Below are 9,752 nucleotides of genomic sequence, written 5' to 3'. Positions count from 1 at the left end.
GCAGTGAGCAGCATGGCAGGGAAAAGCATTGTTTCTTTAGCTCCAGGATTCAAGGGACCAAACAGGAGAGGGGAGGTATTTCTGGGCTGACATAATAACAATATTAAAATAGCTGTAGGGTATTTTTTTTTAACTACTTCTTTGCTCCCATCTGGCCCCTTGGAGAGTCTGGGATAAAAGTGGGGTCCCTTAGAAGAGGCTCAGTGAGCCCAGCAGAAGATAAGTTGGTTGATGTCTCTTGTTCCCCAGAGCAAAATTGCTTCTTGTGCCTGAAAAACATAAAGCTTTGGGGTGCCCCTTAGACCAGATAAGGCATGATTCAAATAAATCACTCAATGTAAAAATGGAGAAGAACATGCTCTTTTCTGAATCTCTTCTCCACTGACCCACATCCTGCCCCCTCCATGACATTTCCATAGGCTGGTGGCTTCCACCCACCTCGTCTTTAACCACAGCTAGGGCCTCAGAGACCCTTGGGCCTTCTCCAAAATTTCTTCTCTGATTTTGGGGTAGTTGGGGTGCTCCCCTAGGACCTGAGACAGAGAGAGAAAGAGTGTGAGGCATCATTCAGGGCTCCCTGCCACTACACAAGGCCATTGCACCAAGCCCTCCCTGCCAGTGTCAGTGGCTTACATGGTGGCAGACGTCAATGGCCTCCACGAATCTCTTGTCCTTCAAGTAGTTGAAAGCTAGCTTGAAGCCTGTCCAAGGACAGGGAGAATACAGACGGTGGGTGGCACCCTGATGACCTGAGAACCCCTCTGCTTCCCACAACAGCCAGCATACAGGCCTTGGGTTCTGGCGTCAGGGTGGTGGTCCTCCTGCCCGGCTCCCTCCCGCGCCCACGTGCACCTTGGCTGGCTGCCTTACCAATGGCAGGGTTGGCATGGTGACTGTACTTCCAGGCCAGTTCGTAGTTGGTGGCGGCGTCCTTGTAGGACTGCTCCTTCTCCATGATGAAGCCCATGTATTCATAGGCCTTGCAGCAGGACTGCAGAGAAAGCTGGTCAGAGCCTCTACGGAGAGGAAGCCCCATCTGGTCCTAGCACCTGGGCACCCGCAGCCTTTCTGCCCAAACGCCCCTCCTGGCCCGACTGACCCCTGCAGGCCCCTGGACTCTTGAGCCCTTGCTTAATCTCCCTCATTCCGTGTTCCCTGCTGGCTGTCAGGCTCTGTGCGTCTCTTCTTGCCTTGCCCCGTACTCCGCGTTCCCTTCTTGCTCTTCTCATCCTGTTCCTACCCCGCATCTGCTCTGCCCTCAACGCCACTCGAGCCTCCTGGCCTGCCTTGGCCCGGCGTCCCCCACCCCGGCCACCCTGACGGCAGCGCGCCCCTCGCCTTGTTGTACTGCACGCAGCGCCGCAGAAGCTCGGTGGCGAGGTCGAACTTGCCGCCCTGACAGTAGATGTCGGCCAGCAGGAGCCAGCTTTTCTCCAGGTCCTCGGCCTCAGCCAGCGCCCATGGGGCCTTGGCCAGACGCTTCAACTGCGTGCGCGCCTTAGGGATCTGCTTCAGCAGCATGTAGGCCTGCGCCACGGCCAGCAGCGCGGGGACGCTGTCCTTCTGCACACGAGGCAGGAAGCAGGCCTCTGAGCTGGGATCTTCAGCCTCCCCTGCCCCCCACCCCCTTCCTCCGCCAGCCAGTGCACCTCGGCCTGGGCCATGTTGATGAAGGTGCCCAGCGCGGCCTCCACGTTCGCCTTCTCTCGGGTGGCCAGCAGGCAGAGGCCTTGTAGCAGCTGCAGCTGGGTCTGGCCCCAGGCGGTGTGTGGGTAGAACTCGAGCAGCAGCTTCTCCGCGGTCCGCACGCCCTCCTGCTGCTCCGACTCCTTCCTACCAGGGGAGCTGCGGACTTTGGGCCAGCCGCAGGCCACCAGCCTGCCCACGCCACCCTCATCTGGCCTGGGCCCAGAGGCCGCAGGCTCTCCCCGCCTTCCCCGGAGTCCCGCCTTTGCCCCTGGGGACCAAGTCGGGCCCTTACTTGCTCTCAGACACCAGGTTCTCGAATGCCTTTCCGCCCACGATCTCGTTGTCTGGGTTCAGACAGATCTGCACCATGTAGTAGGTGGCGCTCTGGCCCCAAGTGCTGTCCTTGCGAGCTTTGTTTAGGAACTTCATGGCTTCCTTGGGGTGCCCTATGTGCCTAGAGGAGAGAAACACTAAATTTCAGATGGGGAGACTGAGGCCCAGGGAGTGCAGGGATACACAGGGGCCACTCCACGGGTCAGCACAGAGCAGGGCCTGGGTCACTGGTACCCCTGTCCTCTGGTCTGGAAGCTGAATCTCTGCTTCCCTAGCACTGAGCAAAAGCCCAGGGTGTGTGTTAGAGAGAGCCTCCAGCCCATACCTGCCCGACACACCTACTCCCAGCTCACCAGCAGTAGATGCCTGTGCAGTAATTGAACCCTGGCTCCAAAAGCACTCGGCTGGACAGCTTCTTGGCCAATTCAAAGTAGGCAGGGGCATCTTCAAGTTTGCCACTTCTTCGTAGCAGATCGATGAGTTTATTCAATATGCGGAAATTATCTAAAATAAGAGAGCAGAGATCTCCAGGCTGGAAGAAGCAGGTAGGACCAGGAGACACTGCCCACCTGGGCTGAGCAGGCACATTCCAGCGGCCCCAGTGTCTCCATGGGTCTCCGGTGTTGAGAGAATAACAGTAATGATGCTGAAAAGTAGTAACCATAAAAGCTAACACTTACATTGCAGACGGTATTAAGCGTTTTACCTGTACCTTAACTATACAATGAAGTAGTTACTCTTATTGTTCCCATTTTACAGATGAGGAAATGAGACACAAAGAAGGTAAGTAATCTGCCAAGGTTACACAGCTGATAAGTGGAATACCAGGATTCGGACCTAGACAGTCTGGCTCCGGGACCCGCACTCCCAGCAGCCGTGATCGGCTGGGCCTCTGGGCAGACTCTGCTGTGGGGCTGCTGTGTCTGACACCCTCCCCAGCAAGAAGGGGGTGGTTTTATGCTGTAGTGAGAGGCAATGAAGCTACATTTCAGGGGAGAATTATCTACTTCCAGGTGGCTGTGACCTCAGAAGGGGACCAGTGTCTGTGATTTGGGGACAGACAGGCTGTCCTGGGTCCTGTGCCAAGAACTGCCCTGCCTGAGACCAGGAACTGGCCCCTTGGACTCGAGAAGGACCAGCACGTTCCACTGGGGCTTTATCAGTTTCCTGCCTCCCTGGGAACAATCAGAGAGGAAGGGGCTGCCTCTGCCCAGTCAGGAAGGAGGGGAGAGGGCCCACCCTTCTGGGGAGAGCAGCCCTTGCTTGGTGGGAACTGACACAGGCAGTCTCAGTGGGCAGTCTCCATGCAAGCACTACCTGGCGCTTTCTCCAGGATTTGGTGGTAGAGATGGACGGCAGCTTCGTATTCCTGTTTTCTAAACATCAGGTCAGCCATCATCTATGAGAAAACACACAGTGCCCCAGAATTCCTGACAGCAGCTTGCATGGGCGTCGGGGGAGACTGGAGGGGAGGGGGGTAAGGACGGAAGGTGAAAGCAGACTTCCGAGGTAGCCTCACCGGGCACTGCGAGAAGCTGCCACAGTCCAGACGGTGGGGCCTGCCTGGGGGGAGGGGGCAGGCCTGGGGTGAGGATGGAAGTGGGGAGGTAAGGCCAGGGTGACACACCAGTGGGGCCTTTCGACGGGTAGTGGAACCAGCCCCTTTACCCATGTCTGAGGACGGCCTGCTCCAAGCAGTGGAGGTAGAATGGGGCTCCCCTCCTCTGCCGGGTGGCTCTGGAAGTGGTGTGGGTGATAGGGAGGAGAGAAGTAGGACCGGGGAGGGGCCTTTCCCGTGCACTGACAGTGGGTGTGGTGTCCCCCGGAGTGAATCAACCTCACTGCCTCCCCGAGGTTGGCCCAGGAGGTGGATGCTGCCCTCTGCTGCCAGCCCACCCCTCCAGTCTGAAGGATGGCAGGTCCGCGCGGAGCCTCCCATCTGCATGGCAGCCGCTCAGGGATGGTTAGCCAGGCATCGAGGTTATGGGGCTAGGAAGCAGGGACCCTGGGGAGGGCCGGGAAGAGGCCCAGGGGTCCTCTCACCATGGAGGCGATCTCATGGTTCTTCTCGGTCTGTAGGAGGATGGCACAGTGCTGTTCGCACAAATCCAGGTGCCCCTGGAGCAAGTAGAGCTGTGCCAGCTCCAGCATCACCTGGCACAAGACCAAAGATAATAAACTAACCAACGAACATCACGGGGAAACTCAGGCACTGATGCCTTGTTCGTTCACACTGTTTCTATCAGCTCTGCCTTCAAAATACGTCTTGAAACCTCTGGGATAATAGTCCCCCTGCCTTCTGCCACCCAATACTCCAGTCATACCAGGCGTTTTACTAACTACCCTGTGAAAGTTGGGGGCCAGTTAACTCGTATTCTTCCTTCAGCTTCGGCTCTGACCTTACCTCCTCTGGGAAGCTCTCTGTGCCCCAGACTCTTGGGCAGGTACCCTTCTTCAGAGTTCCTGTAGTGTCCTGACCCACATACAGGCACAGATCACATGGTATTAGAACTGCACATGTACTTGTCTATACCCTCTTGCCTGAGGGCAATCTATGGGCAGGGACCATGTCTTGCTCCACTGTGTCTACAGGGCCTGGCATAGAACCTGGCACGTATTGGAAATCTGTTAAATGAGTGCACATTAAATGAATGAACGGGTCTGTCACTAAGCCCTTCACTTACTCTCTTAGCATAAACTCCAGCTGCCACTTCCTATCTGGAGCCACATCTCCCTCTCGACTCTGAACCTCCCTGGAAGCTTAGCCCAAAGAGCCCCTGGCAGCCACACTCTCATTGTCTCCCCACTTCCAAGCGGGACGTGAAGACACCCGACTAACATGACTTTCAGTAATGTCTTCCCCACTTCATCTTCCATCCAAAGTGGGGTTTCCCAGCCATGCTCCAAGCGCTGTGGGGTTGGGGGCTGGGGGGGTCAACTAGAGTAGGCTCCCCACACCAGGGGTCCCCATACCAGGTGTACACCTGAGCTCCTCAGGGAGGCACAGAGAAGGAACTGGACTCCACCCTGGTCAGGGAGCTCTGCAGGGCATCGTACCCCAGGAGAAGGAGCAGGGTCTGGCTTTGAGGACCGTACCTTATTGTCAGTGGGTGAGTAGGAGAGGGCATCCTTGTAAGACCGCACTGCCTTGGCATAGTCCTTCTCCTCCAGGTAGTGCTCCCCAAACTGGATGCAGATGGAGGCTGCCAGTTGTTTCTGGGAGGCGATCATTTCTGGTTGCTCCATGGGAACACGCTTCAGTATCCGAGACTGAAGGTCCCTGGCCTTGGGGAACCAGTAAACTCAGGATCAGAAAGCTAGAGCCAGATGTGCCAGGCCTCAGGCCCATTCACACCAAGTCCCCGCCTCTCATTTCAGAGCCTGGAGTGTTATAAAGGGCATCTCAAGAGCCCTTGAGCAAATCTGGGTCACTCTGAACAGGCAAGGCCACTGGCTGAGTACTCGGGAGGCAAGCCGGCACTGCCTCCGGGGCAGGAGCAGAAGCAAAGGCACTCAAACAAAATGTTCTATTGTACCTGACTTGTTCACCTATTTCCATCACACCTTGGCACTTACTATGTCTCATTTGCTTCGGCTGTCCTACGGGCTAAACAAGCACACAGTAGGTATTCAAAGCAGGCTGTGTTTCGATGGATGCATTTGTTCTGAAGAGTGCCCCGTTAGGAATTTGAGGCAGCCCCCACAAATGTCCACGGCATATATAGTGACCAAGTGAGTAACCAGAGAGCATCGAGGCTTTCAATGATGACACCAGGGTTAGGTTTCAGAAACAGGGCACAGACCAAGCCTTCAGCTCCCTGAAGGCCAAACAGAGGAATGGGAACCCGTGGGAAACAAGGGACTAAGCCAAGTAGTCAGAGAGTGGGCTTTCCCTCCACAACCACAGAACGTACCCCAGAAACAAGCAACAGGCTGCATCCTTGGATAGAAAGAGTGCGGAAGGTATGGCGGGAACGGCCAGGAGCTGTTTCATCGGAGGCAGCCCACTGGGGAAAGAGTATGGCTCGGGACAGGCCGGACTTAATTCAAATCTCAGCTCCACCACTTACCAGCAGTGTGACTCTGGGCACATTTCTTAAACCTCGCGTGCCTTATCTGTTCAGTAGGAATGTCACAGTGCTTTTCTCAAAGGACTGCTGTGAGAATGAAGTAAGAAAGCAAAAGGCCTAGAACCGAAGCCAGCATGGCGCTATGGGATTTGTCTGTTATCACCACCATGAGCATCCTTGAGGACAAAAGCACTGTCTTACTCCCTGCTTTCTCCAGCCCAGCCCAGACAGACTTGGAGCATTTCTGGTGCACCATCAATGAAGAAGCAAGGCTGGGGAAATAAACGGAAGGTGGAGCTCGGAGGTGTAACCTAGGTCATCTTTTGAGGACCAGGCCTGGAGTCTTCCAGACTTGCAGTCTTATTCTTCCTTCTTCAGCTTCTATCAGAAAACGGCGGATAATGAGCGTGAGTTTACTTGTCAATTACCTTGTTCAAAGTTTCCAGCACATCTTGTTTTTTATGGCTCTTGTAAACCTTTGCCAGCAAAAGTAAGCACTTGACATCATTCATCATGGACGGGATGTCTTTGACTGCAAAAATGGAAACTCAAATTAAGTGTTCTCTGGCCCCCGGGAATCTGGGGATGGGGACAGGGGATGCCTATCCCGTAAACCGTTCTGTAAGAGAAGAGAGTGGGTGGGAGCAGCTTTCCCACTCCAAATGCCAGGGGAGGGAGTTAGAAGGCTGCCTCACCAAAGTCATGCTCCAGTGCCTGCGTCAAAACTTTTTCTGCTTTGATGAACTTCTTTAACTTCAGGAGCAGTTCAGCCAGATCACAGCACAGAAAGTCCTGTCCACTTATCTTCTGGGCAGCCTCGTAATAATTCATTGCCTTAGTGCAAACAGGAAATATTGGCATCAGGCCTCGTTCTACACTTGAGTACCTCACACTGTGTTCCCCTCAGCAGCCACCAGAGCCGAGTCTCCCTCCAGAACAGGGGAGCCTAAGATGAAAAGGCCCTCCCCAGCCTGAGCAGGTGTGAGGGGTGCTGGAGAGTTGCTGGGTTCTCCCCTTGGCACCCCACTCAGCAGGGAGCTAGGGGGGAAAGTCAGCCAATCCCCTCCCATCCAGACCTCCCACTCACGCACCCTCCTCCACCTTCCCCTTCCCACCCCGCCCAGCCTGACCTTGAGGTACTGGTGCGTCTTCACGTAAGCTTGCCCAATCCTACTGACCAGGGAGGCATCATGTGGGTTCTTTCTGTAGGCCTCGTCATAGACCTCCAGGGCCTTCTCGGGCTGGTAGGGGAAGTGTCAGAGGTTTCTCTCTCCTCTCCCGCTGGAGAAGTGAGATTGCGGGAGGTGGGGAGTCATTGGCAAGGCCACGAGGCCTTCGCTCACCTCCTGAATGTTTATGAAAGCATCGCCCAATAGCAGGCTGGTGTGGGGGCCAGGCAGATGTTCACAGAGCTCCCTGCAAAAGTAACCAAATGCTTATCTCAGACCTGTGCATCCTCCTTCATAGTCCTGAATCCATCTCCTTCTCTTCTTTCCCACCAATTCTGGCTGACATTCATTCATCCAGCCACTCATTCATTCATTCATCATCCAATACTCATTGAACGCCCACTGTGCAGGAGGCATTGTGCTAGCTACCTTAATCCAGGCTCTCTCCATCTGTCATCTGGACCATGGCCAGGGCCTCCACCCATTCCTCAGGCCTCCACTCCCAAACCTCCACACCCCTCTTCATGAAGCAGCCACACTGCTCTTTCCAGAACTCCAATCTGACCATGTCACCCCACTGTTTGCTGGTTTCCCATTGCTGTTGGCATAGCCTCCCCTGCCCTCCGCCCAGCACTCCCCTCTCACCTGGCTTGCCTAGATGGAGATTTGCCTGAGAAAAGGGTGTGGGAAGGTACCCTCAAGGTCTCACTGTCAAATCATAGAGACAGTGGCTTGGGGCTTCAAATCTGTTCTCCGTCCTCTCTTACCTAACATGGGTTACATCCAAGTCACTGGACGCTTCCTCAATGACAGGCAAAGTCAGGTGCCAGGGCAGAAGTGCATTCCCACGATTCTCCCCAGAATGTGAGCCATACAAAGGGGTGGGGGTGTGGTGAGCAGGGCTCATGGCCGATTCAATTCAGTGTCCTCAGAGCTCGGCAACAAGCCAGCCTGGCTGACCTATCACGCTATTAATAAAATTCTAATCCACAGGAAATTCCATACTTTTGTCAGACACATTCTCAGGACACATTCTAGAGACTCGGGATGAAGAAACACAGTCTGGAGAAACCCCTCCCTGAAACACCGCCGGAGAAGAGGCTGTCAGTGTGCTACCTGTGGCTTACCGGTAGCATCCGATATAGAGGCGGCTGTCTTTGCGGGTGTGCAGGTAGATGCTGGCCATCTTCTCCTTGGCTTCTGTGTAGCAGGGCTGCTGGGGCGTGATGTTCCTCAGCACGCTCAGTGCCATGTCCACGTTCCCCTTGCTCAGGGCCAGGTCCACATTGGCAATGGTAATGCGGATCTCCTCCGGCGTGCCACTGAACTCGTTGATGGCATCCTGCATGACCTTGGTGGCCTCGTGCTAAGACATGAGAACCCAAGAGACCGTCCATTTGCTGCCACCAACCATAGGTGGCCTGACAACACTTTAAATGTCTTCTAGGAAGCTTAAAGCAATCCCCCTTGCCACTCTTGGCCCGGGAGAGAAATGAAACATGGAGATGGGTGGCAGCAGTCCTGCTACGTAGAAGTCAAGGAGAAGATGGCCCACATCCACCTGCGGAGCGGCTTCAGTGGCAGAACGGAGAGCACGCCCTTCAGTGCCCAGGGCCCCTGTTTCTGGAGGGCAGCAGGGAGGTGCCCGGTTAGCTGGGGGTTACAGAAACCCCCAACTGTCTGTAAGAAGCTGACTGTTCCTTAGCACCTCTATTGTTAATTCCTTCCTAGGGGAAAACCTATGGACGCATCTCCTTGTACTTTCCTGCTTTCAAAGACACTTCAATGTCATCGCATTGGGCACATAGAGGTCTATTTGAAGTATATCTTCATTGTATTTGTACCTTTGATCATTTTAACACAGTTACTCTCTTTGCCCATTTTGGTGCTTTTTGCCTTGCATTCAGCCTTCCCAGGCATTTCTTCCTCAGTCTCTGCTTTGTTTTTGTTTGCCCGGTATGTTTGTAGCAACTTTTAACTTTTATTCTGGGCCTTTTGTTTTTTGGAGTATAGGCAGTAGGGGTTCCCTTGTTTAAATGACTGTGAATGTCTTTTTCATTTAACAGGTACATTTATTTCATTTACAATTTTAGTATCACAGATCTGTGTTTTGGGGCTTTTTGTCGATTTAGTTTGTTTTCATTTATATATGCTGCTTGTGGTTTGCTTAATTTCTGCCTTTGACATGTGGCCCTGCTTGCTTTTCTTCCTAATTCTTGATTAAAGTGGTGGAAATAGTCTCTTTTTCATCCTACTAACAGTCATCTTTCTATCAAGAAATATTTGGTCTAAAAAATTGAATGAACGAGCAAAGTAAACAGAAGTGGTCTCAGAGATATAGAGGAACAATTGATGGCTGCTAGTTGGGAGGGGGTGGGGATGAGGGAGAAGGGGAAGGGGTTAGACAGCATAAATACGTAACTACAATATTCGAGGAATATAATTCTGATGTTGTATAATATTGTATGTCAAGGGAACTGTAATAGCTATG

General features: G+C 53.7%; 1 protein-coding gene and 1 long non-coding RNA gene across 14 annotated transcripts in view; one reads left to right on the top strand and one right to left on the bottom strand.

Annotated features, from left to right (window-relative positions):
* TTC21A (tetratricopeptide repeat domain 21A) overlaps positions 1-9,752 on the bottom strand; it is a 34,057-nt gene that overhangs the window by 874 nt on the left and 23,431 nt on the right. For 4 of the 12 annotated variants that reach the window (XM_019662737.1, XM_019662748.1, XM_019662745.1 and 1 more), the window contains 15 exons: positions 8,389-8,627; positions 7,436-7,508; positions 7,223-7,333; positions 6,788-6,926; positions 6,521-6,624; positions 5,119-5,307; positions 4,066-4,176; positions 3,340-3,421; positions 2,376-2,526; positions 1,982-2,143; positions 1,650-1,845; positions 1,339-1,563; positions 871-991; positions 634-701; positions 339-533 (listed from right to left, as the gene is read on the bottom strand). In XM_019662737.1, the coding sequence (XP_019518282.1) occupies positions 456-533; positions 634-701; positions 871-991; positions 1,339-1,563; positions 1,650-1,845; positions 1,982-2,143; positions 2,376-2,526; positions 3,340-3,421; positions 4,066-4,176; positions 5,119-5,307; positions 6,521-6,624; positions 6,788-6,926; positions 7,223-7,333; positions 7,436-7,508; positions 8,389-8,627 (2,049 nt within the window). In that variant the 3' untranslated portion in view covers positions 339-455. Of the gene's footprint in view, positions 285-338; positions 534-633; positions 702-870; positions 992-1,240; positions 1,564-1,649; positions 1,846-1,981; positions 2,144-2,375; positions 2,527-3,339; positions 3,422-4,065; positions 4,177-5,118; positions 5,308-6,520; positions 6,625-6,787; positions 6,927-7,222; positions 7,334-7,435; positions 7,509-8,388; positions 8,628-9,752 lie in introns of those variants that run through there. The other 8 variants (XM_019662740.1, XM_019662742.1, XM_019662739.1 and 5 more) reach the window with 8 other exon arrangements.
* LOC109393485 (uncharacterized) lies at positions 3,323-9,625 on the top strand. 2 transcript variants are annotated; one of them, XR_002126271.1, is made up of 4 exons: positions 3,323-3,409; positions 6,310-6,499; positions 8,255-8,432; positions 8,709-9,625. It is a non-coding gene; the product is annotated as an uncharacterized LOC109393485 (long non-coding RNA). The 2 variants fall into 2 exon arrangements; XR_002126272.1 differs by lacking the exon at positions 8,709-9,625 and adding an exon at positions 8,535-8,609.

Source organism: Hipposideros armiger, unplaced genomic scaffold, assembly GCF_001890085.2.
Source record: "Hipposideros armiger isolate ML-2016 unplaced genomic scaffold, ASM189008v1 scaffold_380, whole genome shotgun sequence".
Lineage (NCBI taxonomy): Eukaryota > Metazoa > Chordata > Mammalia > Chiroptera > Hipposideridae > Hipposideros > Hipposideros armiger.
The sequence above is the reverse complement of the archived record's forward strand: the minus strand, read 5'-3'. Positions and strand labels throughout refer to the sequence as shown.